The following is a 20,351-nucleotide window of genomic DNA, read 5'->3' as shown; positions in this document are numbered from 1 at the left end:
AGTGACATCTTTCAAGTTGACTCAAACGATGAGGACCCTATTGTGGATTGGGTGAGGATAGAGGTGAGCCAGTGTTGGATGAGGAGGGAGGTAGGCCCGACCCCATGATAGCTTCGAGATTGGTCTGATGTGGACGAGTATATGGGCGACGAGGTCGGATACATGCGAGGAAGCCTCACCCATACCATTCGCCAGCCTTGGTGGCAATGTTCTTGATGATGAAGACTGGTCTAAGTCCTCAAATGATGATGATGGTGATGCTGGTGGTGGTGATGGTGATGGTGATGCTGGTGGTGGTAATGCTGGTAGTGGTGATGTTGGTGGTGGTGATGCTGGTGAAGAATTTGACGGCATGCGAGAGCGTTATGTGGTAGGCCAGGAGGCCCAGGATACGGCACCTGTAGAGCCACTCCGATTCACTGGAGAGACACAGTTTGATCATGCCACACAAGATACGGACCACGGAGCACGTGCCCCCGCACCCCCACCCTCGAGAGGCCCCCTACATACATACAACAGGAAGTGTAGGGGTCGACAAACATAGTTGCAACCTGATCACATGGACATTAATAACCTATCTAGCTCTGTTGGTAGTTTGAGTATGGGTGATAGGGAGGGAGGACCGACTGGACATTGGCGTGCCCCATCTTTTGACGCACATACCACTCCATTGGCATCGGATTATAGTGCATCACAACCTTACGGTGGATATGGATATGGATTATCATCATATGGGCAGTTTAGTGGGGTAGGGGACTATGACTACTAGTCCCAGTCCCAGGGACATACTGGATCATCTTTTGTAGATAACATCTTTGCATACCCTAGCGGACCTAGCTACCAACCTCACCAGCCATACATGCAGCCAATGCCATCGCCTCTTGCGCCGGCGCCAACATCATATCACAGTGGATCATCTTCTTCACGAATTGGATCGATTGGTACCTTAGTTTATATCCTAGGATAGGTTACCTACAGTATGTTGATGATTCCATTTACGTGACACTTGTGGATGACTACACTCGTTTCTTCTCCGATTCTATACCGTGGTCCACATATGTCCTTCAAACAGAGAGCAATGGACGTCGACTCCAGTGAGGCATGAGTGGGATTGATCCAGGGAGGCACAACAACTACTATTAGCAGTTTAGCACTTGTAATTTTGTAACTTAAGTTGTGATTTCATTAATCTATGTGTATTTAACTATTTATACATTAGGGTCGGCGACCGTATGTCAATCAAGGGTGCAAGCCCAAAACACCAATTTGAATTCACATTTTTACAATTTTATGGTTTAAATGTGTTTATTAAGTTTAAATAAGGCTGTCCATGAAGTTTCAGGCCTAGATATGGCCAAATACCCCCCGAGATGGACCCCCGAAATATTGTAGAAAAAATGCAATATTTCGGTCATATTTCGCGATATCTCGGATATTTCGGATATCTCGGTAGGCCCGAGATACCGATATATCGCGAGATATAGTACTATGGGGGAGACTAAGTAATTAGGCCATAGTACAGGTGGTGTCCAAGTAATTTTCTCTTTAATTATTTATCATTAATTCAAGGGGGGAAAAGAAGATTGTTTTACTCTCATTTTTTGCCTAATTATTCTCATTCTTGCTAGTATATTTCTTCCATCTAACTTAACAGGAAGAAAGTGGAATAATGCACATGCTTTGGAGTAAAAGATGCTAACTTTTTGGAATATAGAACTTTCTTTTTGCAGTTTTAGCCCTGAATTAAAATTGAAGAATATTTGTAATAGACGATACTCGAATCCTAGTTATCTGGGTCAGTATAGGATGCTGTGACTGCTTCTTATAAACGTGACAAATTTTAAGAATACATAGCGAATGGAATTGGTGATCTTAATGAGATAGACTTCCAAAGATGTTGGTATGAATACATTTTTACGTTGACAATAGGGAAAAATGAATAATAATTAGTGATTACCATGTTGAGGGGGGGGGGGGGAATAGAATTAGTAGCTGGTTGTAACTTTATAAGATCAGTATTTGATGACTGACCTGTTCTATTGTGCAGGCATGAACCAATACAAGCCAATCTTTTTAGGAACTGTTGATCCCAACACTTCATTGAGTAAACTCAAACGTGCTTGTAACACCCAAAAATGCATTAGAGCTGGGGGAAAGCACAATGATCTTGATGATGTTGGGAAAGACACTTACCACCATACATTCTTCGAGATGCTTGGGAACTGGTCGTTTGGAGACTATTTCAAAAAGGAAGCAATTGAGTGGGCATGGGAGCTTCTGACACAGGTCAGTGGGTAGATTTATTTATTTACTTTTCCTGCTTCATTTTCTGAATGCCATACTACCCATTTCAGATTTTCAGTATGGTGAATTTTACCCAAGGATTTAAGTATTGGTATTAGGTATCATATCAAAAGGATGATTTTGAGAGGCGTATTGAATTGTGTAGGAGAGAGACAAGATTCACTAAAGATAAACATGGAAATGGTCAAGAAATGCCAAATACAGTTTGAAAGCATGGACACTATTAAATAGTAATATTTCAAAAGTATCATGTAGGAAAAGGAGAACAAGGTACGACGAGACAATTGTATCCATAATGTTTTTCATATGTTACATGTAATTTTCAAGCAACATTGGACCTTCAAATCAATATATCCGTAAGTCTTTTCAAACTTGTTGTAATATGGTTTCAATGGTATTTTATCACAGGGGTATTTCGGTCCTTGTATCTATTCTAGAATGTTCCTACACTCATTATAAATAAAGTGGAGCTGTGATCATATTGTCACAAGCCATTAATCATATTTACCACATGGTATCAGAGTTGGGATCCACATTGGGATCCTAACCCTCTTACCTGCCATCACGAAACCCTAGATCCTCTCTTTCTCCTCTTCTTGATTTCTGTGCTACCAGTCACACCACAGGCTCCGCCGCTCTTCTCTGTCTCTCTCTCTCTCTCACGCGGTCTTCTCTTTGGCGTTGCCAGCTGATGCAGCTCCAAGTAGGAAGAAGAACAAGCCCTGAACTTGGGGCTTGATTAGGGAGCCATAGATTAGGATTATTATTTTCCGTACTTAGTTTATTTTTCTGTTTTTAGATTGAACCGGCTTAAAATTGGTTGCACCCAATTGGTTCAAGTGGTCTAATTTAAGTGAAGTGTTCCTATTGGTTAATAGGTCCTTAAATCCTATTGGCTAATATGGAATCTTCTTTTAAATTAGTTGTTTTAAGTTAGATTCTTTTAACTTAAGTTAGTAGGGTTAAATAGGTCTTTTTACTGTTTTAAGTATTAGTTTTAGTTTTAATTCCTTCCCTTCCACGATTTTGTGAAGGAGAAGTCATTAAATTGTATTAGGATTTGGCATAAAGCCATATTATAAATAAAGTAAATCGTGGAGGGCTCCCCCACACTGAATTTGAATAAAAAAAAGACTGTTTTGCTGCTGGCCGATTGCCACTGCTCCTGCTCCTTTGTGAGGGTATCCTTGTGGATTTCAAGGTGGATAGGGTGGGTGGATTCCCGCGACTCCTTGCATCGAGAAGATCGGAGGTTCCTTCAATTATCAAGCTGCTGCCGGTGGATTCCTGCTGTAAGTTTGAAGCTTAAATTCTGTTTTTTCATTCATTCTCCCTCCCAATCATTCCCCTTTTTAATTTTATTTGAATCCCATCAAAACCCTAAGTCTCCATTAATTCCCATCGACTTCCATAAACCCTAGTGTTCTAAACTCTGTCCAGCCATATCCTATCATCCAAATCCCCTCAAACTTCAGACACAGCATCACTACATTAACCCCTCCACTCGACCTAGCCTGCTGCCCCTTCTTCAATAGCTAAACCCTAATTCCCCTTCATCTCCACTAAAACCCTAAATAGTCAAAAACCTGTTCAGACCTAATTAGCCATCCAATTCAGCCCAAATTACTATCGAGTCTCCCCCTTACTGTTTAGAGCACTCGATCCCAAGCCCAGCCCCTAAACACCACTTTAAACCCTAAATTCCATTGTTTTCCTAAAACCCAAGTCCCAAACCCTAACACTAGAATTTCAGAATTTTAATTTTTTTGTTTGAACCTATTCAAAGCCTATCCCATTAGCTTCCTTTTGACCTGCACACCATTACTAAATAGAACCCTAGCTCAAATCCATAATCCTAACCCTAATTCTGCCCATTCGAACCAGCAGCCCCATTGAGATAATGTTGCTTGGCCTCTAATAGGATCCTTCTCCTATTTAAAGCTACATTACCAGCCCTGCTGTAACCACCACCAGGTTCCGCCACCCCTTCCTCTTCCTCTCAGTTTCACTGCCAACGGCTCCATCCACCGCCGCCAGTCGCGACTCTGGCTGCTGTCGGCTTCTTCTCTTTACCCTTGGTGGTGAGTTACCTCCCACCAAGTGACGTTACCTCGATCAGCATGTTTTAAACCCCTCTTTCTTGGGATTGTTTGATGTGTTTCTCTCCAGTTTCCTTGTAAAGTTGAGGTTTTGTTGAAGTTTTCCCTAACCAGCAACTATGGCTGATTCTGAGATCTCCATTGCATCTATTGGACATGAAGGGGCTACTCAGCGTGATTTCCTTTCGTTCCCTGCAAACTCCATTAAATTAAATGGGAGCAATTATTTAATGTGGACCTATCAAAAAAAAAAAAAAAAAATTTATTTGATGTGGTCGCGATCCCGCTTTCTTGCCATTGGTTCCCTTGGTCTCTCTGGTTATATCACAGGAACATTGGTTAAGCCTACCGATGCTGGTTCTGCTCAAGATAAATGGATGACTTCTAATTTTCTGCTGATGTCTTCCCTCATCAACTCCATGGATCTTGAAATTTCTAGGGGTTATCTTCTTCTTGATACCGCTGCCAAAGTGGATACTTATTCCCAGGTCGGTAATGCTGCCCTATGCTATGAACTTCGCCAAAAGATATATGCTACCAAGCAACTACAATTATCTCTTTCTCATTATTATTCCAAGCTGCGTAGCATGTGGCAACAATTGGATTTTTGTGGGTCATTTACTGCTACCTGCAATGTTGATGCTATTGCTTTCAGGAAATGGGTAGATGATCTTCTTGTATTTAATTTTCTTGCTGGCCTCAATATTTAGTTTGACCAGATTTGGGCCCATGTCCTGAATTGCAACCTTCTCCCTACTCTTTAGCAAGCCTATGCCATGCTCCAATCAGAGGACAAGCTGTCGTAATGCCTTGGTTCATCCAGTTACCCAGGAGTGGTCTGCACTCTTCTCTAGCCCACAAAGTTCATTCCGTGGGGGTTCTTCCCGCGGTACTGGTGACCGTCCCATTCCTGGTTGTGCTCTTGTGATGTGTGATTTTTGTGGTAAGGAACGACATACAAAAGACAAGTGTTGGAAATTACATGGGCATCCCATTGATACTCGGGGATGTGGGGTCGTTCTACCACAGTTAGAGCTAATCAGACTTCTTCTGAAGACAATGCACCGGATCAGCCTCTTTCCCATGAGGAACTTTAGCATCTTTGGCACTTGATGACTCGGCTTGACACCACTCTTTCATCAATACCTTCTGCGGCTTCTACTACCTCCCTGCCAGGAACTTCTACTTCTTTTACTTTACCTTCATCCAAACTAGTTATTTAGTTTAGTGGCAACTGTACCTCAGTCATGTCCAACTCTTGGATCATTGACTCCGGTGCCACTGACCACATGAAAGAATCTTCTACTCAATTCTTTTAATATTTTCCATTATCTGGTGACCGTAAAGTCCGTGTCGTTGATGGTTCTCTTTACTCTGTTTTTGGAAAGGGCACCATTAAGTGCACTCCCTCGTTGTGTCTTTCTTCTATCCTGCATGTTCCAAAATTCTCTACTAATTTACTCTCTATTAGTTGTCTGACTCGAGATTTGAACTGCAAAGTGGCTTTCCTTCCTACCCGTTGTCTTTTTCAGGACTTGGAAACGGGTCATACGATTGGCAGTGGTAAGGTGGTTGGTGGTCTCTACATGCTTGATAGTTCTCCATCAACTCTATCGGCTTTGTCTATCAGGCTTCTCTCCCCGAATCTTCGGCATCAGATTTGGCCGACCTGCATAGGTGGCATCGTTGTCTAGGCTACTCTCATTTAGGCCAGTTTGGTTAAGAGTTGTAATCCAAACCATTTTTCTTATGATGCTTGCATTTTTGCCAAGCAAGCTAGAGCTGTTTATCCTGTTTCAGATCGTAGAAGTTTAATTCCATTTAGTTTAATTCATTTTGATGTGTGGGACCTTGCCCATTGTGTTTCTACATCTGGTTGCTAGTGGTTTATCACCTTTATTGATTGCTTTAGTTGTACTACTTGGGTTTAGCTCATGCACCAAAAGCGTGATGTTTTCTCATGATTCCAATTGTTTCACAAGATGGTTTAGACTCGGTTTGATGCTCAAGTAAAAATTTTGCGGACAGACAATGGAAAGGAATTCATGGAAGGCTTCTTTCAGACCTACCTGGCTTCTCATGGGATAATACACCAGGCCTCTTATGTGGATACTCCAGCCCAGAATGGTGTAGCTGCACGAAATAATTGTCACCTTTAGATGTGGCCAGATCTCTTATGTTCACAATGGCTGTTCCTCCTCGTTTTTGGGGTGATGCTGTGCTTTCTGCTGCCTATCTTATAAATCGGTTGCCTTCTCGGGTGCTAGCAGCCCGTTGCCCTCATGATGTTTTATTGGGCTTTTCTTCATTTGTGGTACCTCGTAGGGTATTTGGCTGTGTTCTGTTCGCTTACAGTCATCATCTTTATGGGAAGTTTGATCCCAAGGGTCTTCGCTGCATTTTTTTGGGTTACTCTCCTACTCAGAAGGGGTATAAGTGCTATCAGCTGCCTACACGGTAGTTATTTGTCACCATGGATGTTATTTTTAGGGAGTCTGTGGCTTAGTTCCCTACCCATGAACCTCTTCCGGCGGAGTTTGTAAGTGAATTGGTGTCCCTCATAGTGCCATTGGATGTGTATGCACCTACAGTGGAAGACCCATCCATAGAACTTGAAGATGGTATAACAGGACAAGAACAAGAGTAACCTTTGATCCAGGGGAGTGGGAGCGACTGTTAATTCAGAGGGAGCTTGGGGAGCCAGACAAGTTTGACACCTTGAAGACTTTTTCTCAAGAAACTTGGCATAAAAGGACCACCACCACTGCTCCTACTCAATTGACACTACCTGTTCCAAGTTCTCCTTCTGCTAAGTCTGCTTCTGATCATAGTCTTGACTTACCAATTGCTATTCGTAAGCCAAAAAGAACCTGCACTCAACATCCCATCTCTAATGTTGTTTCATCTAATTCTCTTTCTCCCTCTTTCCTTGCTTTTGTTTCCTTATTGTCCTTCGTTTCTATTCCTAACACCTCGATAACACTTGGGACTTGGTAACACTTCCTCCAGGAAAGAAACCCGTAGGTTGCAAATGGGTTTTTGTTGTTAAACAGAAGGCTGATGGATCGGTATAAAGATATAAGGCTAGATTGTTTGTTAGAGGTTTTACCCAAACCTATGCAATTGATTATCATGAAATGTTTGCCCTAGTAGCAAAGATGAATACAGTTAGGGTAATTATTTTCTGTGCTATCAACCAAGGATGGGATCTTCAACAACTTGATGTAAAACATGCTTTTCTCTATGGGGAGCTAGAAGAAGAAGTATATATGGAGACTCCTCCTGGTTTTTCTGCCTCCGAGACACAAGGAAAGTTGTGTCTTTTGAAAAAAGCTTTATATGGCCTAAAACTGTCCCTGAGAGCATTGTTTGGTTGTTTCCATAGAGCCATGGTGTCTATTGGCACAAACAGAGCAATGCTGATCATACCTTGTTTATCGATAAGAAGGGCTGGCATATTACTGTATTGATTGTCTATATGGATGACATAGTAATCACTGGGAGTGATGTTGAAGAAATAGGCAAACTAAAAGCTTATAATTTGAAGTTAAAGACCTGGGGAAGCTTATATACTTTCTTGGGATCGAGGTTGCTTATTCAGCTCAAGGTATCTCTCTTTCTCAAAGAAAGTATACACTTGATCTGTTGACTGACATTGGAATGTTGGGATGTAAGCTTGCTGATACACTATTGGAATCGAATACTCACTTGAAGAGTAAGGATGGAGATCTAGTGGATAAGGGTAGTTATCAGAGATTGGTTGGGCGTGTGATATACCTATCCCACACACGGCCAGATTTAGCTTTTGCAGTGATTGTAGGTAGCCAATATATGCATGATCCTTATTCTACTCATTTGGAGGCAGTGTATAGTATCTTGAGATATTTGAAGTCTTCTCCTGGAAAGGGTGTACTTTTTTCTCTTCACAATCATCTTCAAGTTGAGGCCTTCACTAATGTTGACTGCGCAGGGTGTCCAGATGATAGAAAAATTACATTAGGCTATTGCACTTTTGTTGGAGGAAACTTGGTCACTTGGCGGAGCAAGAAGCAAGCTGTTGTTGCTCGGTCCAGTGCTGAAGCAGAGTTTCTGGTTACGTTTGCTCCATGGACTTCTTCAAGACTTATGTGTTGCTGTTGATCTGCCTATGCGCTTTTATTGTGGCAGTAAATCAGCAATAAGTACTGCACGTAATCCAGTTCAACATGATCACGCCAAGCATGTTGAGATTGATCATCACTTCATCAAGGAGAAGTTAGAACAAGGAGTTATTGTGTTCCTTTTATCCAATCTAGAGAGCGTTTAGCTGATATTCTCACTAAGGGAATTATTAGTAAGTTTTTGTTCTATAGTTAGCAAGTTGGGCATGTTTGATACTTATGCACCAACTTGAGGGGGAGTGTTGTAATATGGGTTCAAGGGTATTTTTGTCATAGGTGTATTTCAGTCCTTGGACTTATTCTAGAATGTCCCTACACTCATTATAAATAAAGTGGGGCTGTGATCATATTGTCAAGCCATTATTCATATTTCCCACATAAAATTTCCATAATTTTTTTGTTTGCTAAAAGTAGACAAAAAGCAAAAAATCTAAAAAATGGGAAATGTACTGCAATGATATGTGGTCATAGATATCATCTCTGTGACTAATATATAATTTTTCCAACTCGTTATCACTAATTTTACACAAGAGAAAAAAAAAAAAAAAAATCCCATTTAGATTTGTTTTCAGTTTTTGGGGAGAAATCATTTATCGGTTCTCATATTTTGCAAATAAACAAGCTTAATGCAATGAATCATGTCAGTTTTTCATTTATCTATTGATTCATAACAAAAAACAAAGTTACAATGCAGGATTTGAGCAAAAAAAGTTAGGGTTTCAAACTTCACTTGTGTAGGTTAGACACTTCAATCCAAGATTTGTAGAGGTTTAATGATTGAAACAAGATGCAATTTGTTGGGTTAGAACCGTTTTATGTAGGAATGGAATCCTCAACTCAAATCAAAGCAAAAAAGTTGGACTGAATAGGTTTTATAGAGTCGTGGTTTTCTTCTCGACCGTGGCTCTCTTTTCTGTAGTTTTTCAGGTAAGTATGGATAAGTATCGAGCTTCATTGACCCGTATTGGATCGTATCAGCCAATACAGTATGACACATTTTTTTAATTAATAAGTATTGTATCAGTATTCAGTACCCTAAAGATACGATATGATACAACTGATACCTTCTGATGCTTACTGATACTTAAAATCCTGATTTTACCTGTGAAGTTAATGTTATTGTTGATGAATTACCAAATGCTTGGTCATTAGACAGCTTACGTATTTGGGCTGAACCATATCAATCATCCTGGTTCCGTTTTTCTGTTTGTGTTCTTCTTGTTTTTGTGCTATATGTTCATGTAAATTTTTTACCCCATTTTGTTTATAAAATTTCTTTCATAAAAGCCAAGGCATCGCCTAGGTGTCCAGGCACCTTGTTGGTGTCGCTTTGTGTCCAGGCCTCCTCCAATGCCTTTGTGTGACTTAGACACCATTCAATAATGATTTCTTTTTTCTTTTGGATAGGGAAGGGATAATTACTGAAAGGAAAAGAAAAAGAACATGGAAGATCACGTATCACAGCCAATATGCATAGTTTGTGAATCAAAACTGAAACAAAAGCTAATCTCTCTGCAGAGATTCGGTAAAGCACCATAAACAGGATGCCTGATGCAGCACAAGTCCATCATTTGAGTCCTAGACAGGCCCAGATTTGGGCCCATATTTTGATTAAATTTAAGCCCACTGGCCCGACAGAGTTTCTGCCCAAGATAGCCATTGAACAAGAGGTCTAAAGGATGAGATTTGGTCAGATTTGGTGGGTCCCTGCCTGGCTATTGCATGAAGGTGTTGCTGGAGAGATTGCTTCCTTGTGGGAGAAGATTTTTAGAAGATTTTTGTGGGCCCCATGGAGCCAGCTTGAGTTTGAAAGGAATTTGGAATTGCTGAGAATTCTTATCTGGTTACTATTTTTGTTGCTTTCTATTTTTTTTGTAATGACATTAGCTACATAGGTAGTTTCTATTTTCAGTGTTAGAAAGTGGATCTCTATCATTGTAATATCATCCTAGGAATTTTCTATTGCTGTGTAACACTCCCACACATGGAGAGTTCTATTTTTGTACTTTGGTTTACTTAATTTTAAAAATACAAGAAAGGAAAGATATCCCTATCGGTTTTGGTGATTGAAAGTATGTCTCTTTGTGAGAGTGTACTCCTATGGTGAAATAGTAGCAGCCCTACTGTGGTGAAGCAATAGGTTATTGGGTGGTGAATCCCTCTCCCTTGGCCTATGGTGGTGAAACCTGGTCAATCTTCTTCTTCTCATATTTTTTTTTTCCTTCTCTTTTGTTCTTCAACTGATAATCTGGTCCAACAAATTCCAGCAACTACCTCTTCACTGTTGTGGCTCATAATCAGGTAATATGGGTGCAGTTACATTATTTTTTTAACTGACTAATGTTGATTATTATTATCTCAATCGGTTATGAAGTTTCCATGTTCTGTTATGTGCCTGCAATAGCCTGTTGGACAGTTTTTCCAGTCTGATTTTTCATTTCTGATATCTGGAGATCTGACCCTTGGATTGAATTGAGGCTTTTGATATGTTGTTCATGCTCTTCCCTGTTACCTTTGATCGTAGTCTGGAATCAATCAGACTGCTGGATTGAAGGCTGCATTAGTCTTTCCTTCACTTTCTAATTTTGTGTTCTTAACTTTCTAATTTCATTTTCTACCTGTGATTACAGTATCTCCAAGAAAAGATGATATTAAACAATCTACTGACCTCCATCAACCTAGAATCACTCCTTTGGGGGGAGATCATTATCTTCTCCATCATCGACTAAACTTCCATCTCTATCACCATTCTGCCTACTACTATTTTCTTGATTCCCACCACTCTCTTACCCCACTACAGGAAGATTCTCCTTTTGAGAGTCTTTTCTCGAGCTGGAGTTCATCTTGACATCTTGAAAGGTCATCGTTCAGGTTCTTCAGAACTCTAGCTGTGGGAAATTGGGAATGCAATCTCCCCTTGCATGGATGATTGATTGCCACTCCCTTGCAATGACCACCACTCCATCTTTGATATGAAGAAAACTCATCTCTCTTGTATCAGCAGGAGAAAACCCCTACAACTTAGTTATATCAATGCAATTACCAGAACTCCTCCCAAGACCCTTGATTTATTCCAAATTCGGATCTTCAGTTAAGTTGGAAATGTTTTGTCACTAATGCCATCCAATACTAAAAAAAGCATAATATTTGATATGATAGTGCTGATATTCTTTTGTAGTTAGACATCAATGACCTTTTAGTGCTTGCTACTGTTTAGGTGAGAAACTTGTCACACATATGACTGAAGCTTAAGATTATTTGTTTTAGAAAATTTATTGCTGGCACCTCTGTTTATACATCCTCTTAAAGCCAGCTAGCTATTTTATAACTGAAACAGTATGGATGCACTAATTTCTTGATCTGATATTTTGGTTCTCTAATCCTGTTGTTATGTCTGTAGGTGTATAAGCTACCAACAGATCGGATTTACGCCACCTATTTTGGGGGTGACGAAAAATCTGGTCTTGCTGCTGATAATGAAGCTAGGGAGATATGGCTGAACTTTTTGCCTCCTCAACATGTACTTCCTTTTGGTACCAAGGTATGTTTTGCTTGGTTATTTTCTTCTCAAGCTAGAGATGATAGAACTCACCAGCATATCTTTGGGTCTTCTGAGTCTATACAATGCATGGTCATGCTTAATATATTTGTTTCTTAACAAGGCATCGGTAAAAAGATTGTGCGAACATGTATTTTTTTTAAAATTTAATTGACCTATGTTTCTTGTTCATACTTTAATGGTGTTGACATGGGCTTACGTACTTCCTGTTTAGGTTTGAAAGAAATGATATTCAAGTTTTGCTTCTGACCTACTTCATATCCTTCATATCTACTTAGACCTGGGTGACTTTCAACACCATTGAGGTCCACTTATAAATCATGTTTTGGCCTCCACCAAACAGGAACAGTTAACCTGGAAACAATGCCTCCAGATATGGAGAATTGGTTCACACTCCAATCATGGCAACCACGTCCCCATTATAGTTGATCCCTAACCATGTTATGTGCAATATTTTAGTTTGTATTGTTGAACGTTCATGAGTTTATTGAACTTCTCACTTTATCATAGTAGATGCAGAATCATTTTATTATAGAAGACATTCTTAGTTTCCATTTGACAAATTTCTTTGAAGATGAATAAGAAATTCTGTTGAACACGAAAGAGTTCAGAAAGGGAAGGTGCAATTGTGCAAATGACCTTACTACTCTGTACAAGGTCCCCAAGGCTCCATAATTTCAGCCTTCTGTAGTGAAGTAGATTAAAAATTTCCTCCACGTAGTTTGTGTTGCTGCTAGGGTTTTAGGAATCGGTATCGGATTGGCTGACACCGATACTGATACCTTGCTGATACCGGATCTGTTATACAGCATGGTCAGAGAGTAAAATGATAAAAAACTGGGTGGGTATCGGTATCTTTGAGGGCAAAAATGTCTGATACGGCATATACGGACCGACCTGTATCGATATTGGTTTTGGAACTGGCTGATAGCCAATCCAATACTATGAACTAACACTATGTTTTCTGCACTCTGCATGTCTATAACTCTATAGTTGTTAGAAAATTACCCCTCCTTTGCAGGCTTTGCTTAAATGCCGCCATTTTGGCTGGATCTGGAAATTGGTCAGTATTCCTTTCCAAAGAGAATGCTCTACAGGACAAAAGCTGAAATGAACAATCACAATTTTCTTTTCTGGACTACTGGACTGTCACCCAATGTGTTTCTAAATCTCATTACTCCCTTTGCATGGTCCAAGCATGGTGGCAGGTGAAACAACATCAGAACACAATTAATAGGCATGTTAGCAGTGCATAAATGAGTGTAAGAACACATGTAATATGCAGTTGGAATTGTCAGTCCATTGGAGATCAGATGATTTGATGGTGAGGTATAAGATCATGACGGGCTTTCAAACAAGAACTGGTATTTTGTTTGAGGGTACTCCTTTCATCCATGTTATGTCGCTATGGCGAGATGAAGACTGACCTGTAGAAGATGATTTGACATTTATTTGAGCTTCCCCAAAATTGGTAATTGAAGCTCTTTCTCGAGAGTGAAAGGACAGCTTCACATTGGGACTGTTGATGCTTAGATTAGGTGAGGGAATTTTTTATTCTCTTTTTCCTTCATATGTTAGGTAAATTTATATTCTATGTTATAATTAAGCCAACAGTGAGTAATCGAAAGGCAACAATACAGTTATGCGTGTTTGTGTGTTAGTGAAGCAAGTCTTAATAAAAAAAGTGTTAGCGAAGCAAGTCAAAGGAAACAATCAGCAAGAAATTTAGGAAGTTAAGAAACATCCAAGTATAATCATGTTGAGCTAGCTTGTATGCCAAAAACACAGTGCATTGTCAAAATGAGTGTCTAGCTGTGTCTGCACAAGCGTCCAACACGATATTGCAGATGCATGAGAAATCTGTTAGGGGGAAGCGTCCTACAAATGATAGCTTCCATTTAGAAATACCTATGCATAAAATGTCTGTGATCCGTCGCCCTTTACTTCTCCTCCTCCCTCCTTTTCAATTTCTGTTCCACTAATCCAATGCTCATTATGTTCTGGTGGAGAAAGAACTTAACCTATTGTGTATTCTTAACTCTGAGTAGGATAACTTCTGGGAGATGGGGGATACTGGTCCTTGTGGTCCTTGCACCGAAATCCACTTTGACAGAATTGGCAATCGAAATGCTGCTTCATTGGTCAATAATGATGATCCCACGTGTATTGAGATATGGAATCTTGTCTTTATTCAGGTAAATATCCACTTTGGTCTTATGATTCTTCGCCACTTGTTCATTATGTCTGTTGTTTTAGTTGTATTGATAGTTTTCTTGTAGCAAAAATTGAGGATCATTGATAAAGAGAATAGGTACAAAACAATATGGCGAACATAGTGACATGTCCATGACTTCATTTTGCATATGCTTTTAACTTAAGATAGTGACAAGATTGACAAGATATATGCTCTATGTTGCGTATTTGTTGTTCACATTATCATATATGTGAACTTCCTTGCATATGACTATACTTGTGGTAGTATATGATGGCCTGTCCATTGATTCCTTGTAGTGCAGTTGTGCCATGTGGAAGGATAGCGTGGAAATTCCAACCGTTGAATAACTATGGAATAGTCTGGATTGCCACCTGTCTAATTTTTTTACTTTCTTCTAATCATATTCCCTCCCATGAATTGGCATACCCTCCCATGTATTTGGATGCACCCTCTCCTTAGTTCTGGATTTTGCAATGCTTTGTTTTGCCACTTGGCCAATCCTTTTTTGGCTGAAATTTGACATGTGAGAAGAGTAACTTTGGGGTCTACCTGTCAACCAAATTGCAGTCCCATCTGTGTCCTGTCCGGCCAACCTTTGCCTGTCAGATTTTGTTATTATCTTCTCTTTAATGACATGTTAATGGGGAGAGAACATATAAAAGACCCCAAGGGATTAGCGGATATGATTCTAGATGTACTTTACTACATTATTTTATCGTTTACTTCTGTACATGTCTATTTATTAGGGTGGGCTTTTGGCACCAGCAGTGACAGACTAGCACTGTGGTAGTTTGGTAGCTGTCAAACATGGTCCACATGCCATTAATCAATTTTTATTTTCAATCTAATGTCTACCACTTGTCCAAATATTGTTTAAAAAATTGTTTGAAAAGTCAAACCCTTCTGAAGAATTTGGGATGTTGAAGAAACATGGGGAATAACCCTGTACAAGCCTACAATTGAGATAACAACCAAATTTAACATGTAGCCAGCCTAGATAATTTCTCATCTCTCCAGTGGTCTGAGACTCTGAATGACCAAATCATTCCTCCATGTGGAAGGAATAGCTAATCCTTCCAGAAACCATTTTGCCACATCAGTTCTGGAAACATTTGCCTGTATTGTAATGGATATTAGAAACTTTCATCAGTTATGCAATGCCTACTTGTCACAACATGCCTTTGCTAAATGACTGTCGTTGAATCACTGGTACAAGAAGGATTATAAACCTTTATCAACTGCTCACATTGTTTCTGGTTATCATGGTAGTTCAATGTTTGTATGGTATAATTATGGTCTTATTTCTTTTCTGCAGTTCAACAGGGATAGTGATGGTTCTCTAAAACCTCTTCCAGCAAAACATGTTGACACTGGGATGGGTTTTGAGCGATTGACATCTATTCTTCAGAACAAACTGAGCAATTATGACACTGATGTATTTTTCCCCATATTCGATGCTATCCAAAAGGTATGGTTATTACGCTGCTTGCCGTGTCTCCTTTAAGGTTTAACTTTTGTCATGGCTAATTTTATTGGCAGATGCAGTAATGCTTGTACGGATATACATTATTGGCTTTCATATAAAGGACGGTGATTATCTCTTTAAATATATATGGTTTGATACTTTGATTGCATGTCTGCTACTGAGGAGTCTTGTTGTTCTATACAGAGTTTTTCTTTCAAATTGTTTCAAAGCTTGGATATTACAGGACTCTTGTCTAATCATCTGTAACACTTTGTTGTTTGGCTATTTGCTCCAGCTTTAGGAGAGTGGTTGAATTAACTGCTGACTAGGCTATGTCTGGTCTAATTTCTCTATGTTCCATCTAATTGTAGGCATCAGGAGCCCAACCATACTCAGGAAAAGTTGGAGCAGATGATGTAGACAAGGTTGACATGGCTTATAGGGTTGTGGCTGACCACGTAAGGACTCTTTCATTTGCTATTGCAGATGGTTCTTGTCCAGGTAAAATTCCTAGGATTTTTTAATTGGTAGTGATTAAGCTCTTACTCTCATTTCCCCCTTCCCTTTTCCATGAGGTACATACATTTTAAATTATTTTATCTCCATTGGAGGTTCTTAATTCTTTCTACTCTAACAATAACACTGACAGCAATACTTCTGCTTCCTGTACAAGCCTATGCTACATAGCGGTTGCCATGTTTCACACCATGTACTGTCCAACACTGACGTTTGTTCGTGTCCTACCTAGATCCAGTGTATCAACTATCAAGTATTGATACACAGGACATATATTGTAGGTACTGAGAGTACATGGTGCGGCTATACTTCTTTTTCTTCTTGTCAGACTGCTGCTGCCAGCACCTGGCAGCGGCAGCTGCGGATGCTGTTCTTCTCCAACGCTGTCTCCTTGGAAACCATTGCAGCTGTCCCAAGATATACAGAGGAGAGGGAGAGAAAGTGAAGAGGATGGAGGAAGGGTATTTTCAAGGAATGGGTTTCACGACTTTTATGTTTGAGCCTTTGAGGGTTATGATATCATGTATTAGAGTCCTAGTAATAAAGCTACCCTGGCTATGAATCAGTGATATTGGTTCTATTTTATAATTCCAGAACACCTAAAAGTTTGAACACCAAATTGTTTCTTGTCTGGTTTCTCATACCAGAACAATAGATAGCACAGGTGCAGATTCATTATGACTCTCTTGCACTCATCACATTATACCGACCTACAACATACCTATGCAACCCAGGGTTCAAAACCCTGATTATAGGTCGCCACGGGTTCACCCAAGTGATAAATGGCTCAAAATTAAAGATAATTGCAATTCTGTAATTTTTTAGACAAGTCGGGCACTTAATAGTTGGGTAACAAAATAGTGGACAAATCAGGAATTAATTCTGAAGGGAAGGGGACAATTCTGGAAGTTAATATAGGGATGAAATTAACAGAAACAAAATATAAAGGTATGGTCTTTTACCTAATTTTCAAAATCAGACCCTTATATTTTAATTGCAACATTGCCTTATTTCCAATTCATGTTTTCACAGTAAGGGCGGAGAACCGGTGGGATTATGAAGAGATAATTCTCTCGATTTAAACCTTTTTGAGGAGATATTTAAGGCGCTGACTCCAGACACCCAAACCTCTTAAGAATGATCAATATCAGACCAAACGGCCAATTACAAATAAATAAAAGGGTCAGGGACCTACATGCTAGCAGTGGGTAATAGAATCTTTCACGCTAGCGTTCTATTGATCATCAAATGAGGCGCAAGGCACCTCAGCCATTCATTTCCGCTTGCCTGCATCACCTGCAATCCATTGCCACTGCAACCACGCCAGCATACTGCAACTGTGATCCACTGCCCTCCTTGTTGCCCGGTGTAACCCCGCATCAGTCCACTGACGAGGGTTGGAACTTCACGACCGTTGGCAAGGTTGTGGCTATGGCGCCCAACTCAACGATAAAGAGTTTCGTCATTTATATAAAAGCTGGTGCATACATGGTGAATGTGGAGGTGGAGAGGAAGATCATGCTGATGTTTGTCGGAGATGGGATCGGGAAGACCATGGTCTAAGCTAGTCGGAATGTTGTGGATGGTTGGACTATTTTTCGATCTTCAACCATTGGTGAGCTTGACTTTGACCACCCTTTTATTTATCTCGTGATTTATCAGTTTAATAAGTTTATCTACCAGAAGGGCTTGATTAGAGGTTGACTAATTGTAACAAAACCGACCGGGAGATGAGGGGTTCCATCCTCAAGTATTTTTGCGAGTGTCTCTGTGACTGTGTCTGGATGAAACGGAGGGAGCAGAGGACAGAGAGCAGGCCTTGGCATCCCGGATTTCCCAGAGACGGGGGAGGATAAAAAAGTCCTATCACCTCATGTGCAATTTCGCATTCAGTTGTTGTTTGTGTCACAGACATCAAGATATTTGGATAATTCGAAGGAATGCAGCGGTGGATCACATGTGATGCAAAGACATTGGCGACGAACGGTTGAGATACCTTCCGTCTCATACGACGGTCAATAAGATGCTAGCGTGCGAGATTTTATTACACCCCGCTGATGTGTATATCATTTTCCTTAAACAAAATTGCTAAAACTGAACTTGATGGAGGGAGAGAGAACAGGTTTGAGTTTCAGTTCAGAATCCTCAGTGGCAGCAGGGGTTTGGCCCAAGGCTTTGTAGGTAAGGTCGCTTAGAGGACTCTTAACCCCCAAGTTTGAGGACGAAAGAAGACGACATGAGAGAGTCAAATAAATCTCTCACAGTCTGAATGGTTCGATAGCAGCAGGGAAAGAAATAAGAAACAAAATAATAATAAGGAATAGGGAAGAAGAATAAGAGGGAGAAGGGAAGATTGCTCATGAGATTGGGGAAGAGATTAGAGGAGAGTAGCAGCCATCGACCAACTTTGGCAAGCAGAACACACAAGCAACTCATAATTGTGAGGAAACTCATATCAATTTTATTCAATATTCAAAACGATGGGATTATGTGTTTAAATTGTTAGAGTTGTTAGAAGTTTTGTATTGAGGGTAGTTTACGAACTAGCCTTTTGTCTAGTTGCCTTATTATGTATTTTCTCTTTTTTATCCTTTTTAACCTTTTACCTCCCTAGGGTGGTGGATGTAATATTTCTCTTCTTATCATTGAAGTAATATAGTTGTGTGGAGAAGTCTCTCCAACACAAGTTATTGACCACAGAAATATTCTCCCCTTCCCTCTTGTCTTCTTCTTCGTCTTCCTTCTTCAACTTCTCCTCCTTCTCTTACTTGTATTCCTAACCTAAAATCCAACTTGGTATCAGAGCTTTAGGTTTGAGAGTCGTATTCAGCCTCTTACTCCAATTCTTTTTCTTCTCTTTGAAATCCTAGGACACAGGATTTCAAGGAGAAGACTCCTATGTAAAAAACTTGGTGAAGGAGCATGCAATAGGTTCTATATAACCTATTTTACTGTTTGAAGATGCTACTTGAGCTTTGTTGAAGCTCCCTTGAAGGATTGAAGCCCCCAAAGCTGCTGCTAGGGTTACCGCCAGCTTCAACTTGCAGGTTGTGTTTCTCTCTCTCTCTTGGCTTGGGTTTACACCTTGGAATGGACCATTAGAATCGCCTATGGGTGCTTATTATGCCCCATATGCTCCTTGCTGATTGAAGGATCTGTTGGCAAGGTTTAAAGTATCGGTATCGGGTATCGTATCGATCGGGTATTTTAAGAGACGTATCGTATCGTATCGTATTGTTTCGGAGATATGTATCGAACAATACAGTTACGCATAAAAATGATCAAAACACACATGGAAATACACTTTTGGAACAAAAAACAATATAAATAAGCAATATATAATAAGTGCCATGCATAAAACCTAAAATGGTGAATAATGTATAACCAAACAAGTGCATTAAATTGAAATTGTTATAAGAGATGAGGTTTCTTACATGTTGTAGCACTCTTTGATTCGTATTTTTAGTTTAAAAGTGTGAAAAACCAAGATTAAATGCAAAATTTTAGACTCTTGGTTGAGAGTTTTCCGTCATTTTTTTTGTTAGATTAGGAGATGTATTGAGTCTGTGAGTGAAAATGGCTTTTTTATGGAATGTATCGATGGTATCGGTACGTATCAGTATGTATTTGTGCATATTGGTATGTATCGGTAATGTATCAGTATGTATCGAGCTGTGTCGATAGATACGTATCGATATGTATCGATACGTATTAAACCACCCACAGAACCCTTTATTGGACGTTTCGATGGTATCGATACGTATCGGCCCGTATCGGTTGATACATTTCAATACAATCAAGACAGCTTCATTTTTTAAAAAAGGGAGACGTATCGGTATGTATCGTATCGGTCTCGATCGATACCGATACGTATCGGTCTGTATCGTATCGTATCTGTTGATACTTTAAACCATGTCTGTTGGCTCATAATCCTTTTTCGTGGGATCTCATTTCTTGCTCAGGTAAAACCGAGAATGTTGTTTTCTCTTTTTTCTTGCATTTGGAATGCAATAAGTTCCTTCCTTGGTTGAGA

At 39.9% G+C, this 20,351-nt stretch overlaps 1 protein-coding gene across 1 annotated transcript in view; it reads left to right on the top strand.

Annotated features, from left to right (window-relative positions):
• LOC122646025 (alanine--tRNA ligase-like) overlaps positions 1 to 20,351 on the top strand; it is a 64,714-nt gene that overhangs the window by 7,259 nt on the left and 37,104 nt on the right. Inside the window, exons 2-6 of the mRNA XM_043839481.1 lie at positions 2,048 to 2,286; positions 11,964 to 12,104; positions 14,171 to 14,317; positions 15,653 to 15,805; positions 16,174 to 16,303. Of these exons, the coding sequence (XP_043695416.1) occupies positions 2,048 to 2,286; positions 11,964 to 12,104; positions 14,171 to 14,317; positions 15,653 to 15,805; positions 16,174 to 16,303 (810 nt within the window). The remainder of the gene's footprint in view (positions 1 to 2,047; positions 2,287 to 11,963; positions 12,105 to 14,170; positions 14,318 to 15,652; positions 15,806 to 16,173; positions 16,304 to 20,351) is intronic.

The sequence above is a fragment of the Telopea speciosissima genome, chromosome 11 (genome assembly GCF_018873765.1).
Source record: "Telopea speciosissima isolate NSW1024214 ecotype Mountain lineage chromosome 11, Tspe_v1, whole genome shotgun sequence".
Classification (NCBI taxonomy): domain Eukaryota; kingdom Viridiplantae; phylum Streptophyta; class Magnoliopsida; order Proteales; family Proteaceae; genus Telopea; species Telopea speciosissima.
The sequence above is the reverse complement of the archived record's forward strand: the minus strand, read 5'-3'. Positions and strand labels throughout refer to the sequence as shown.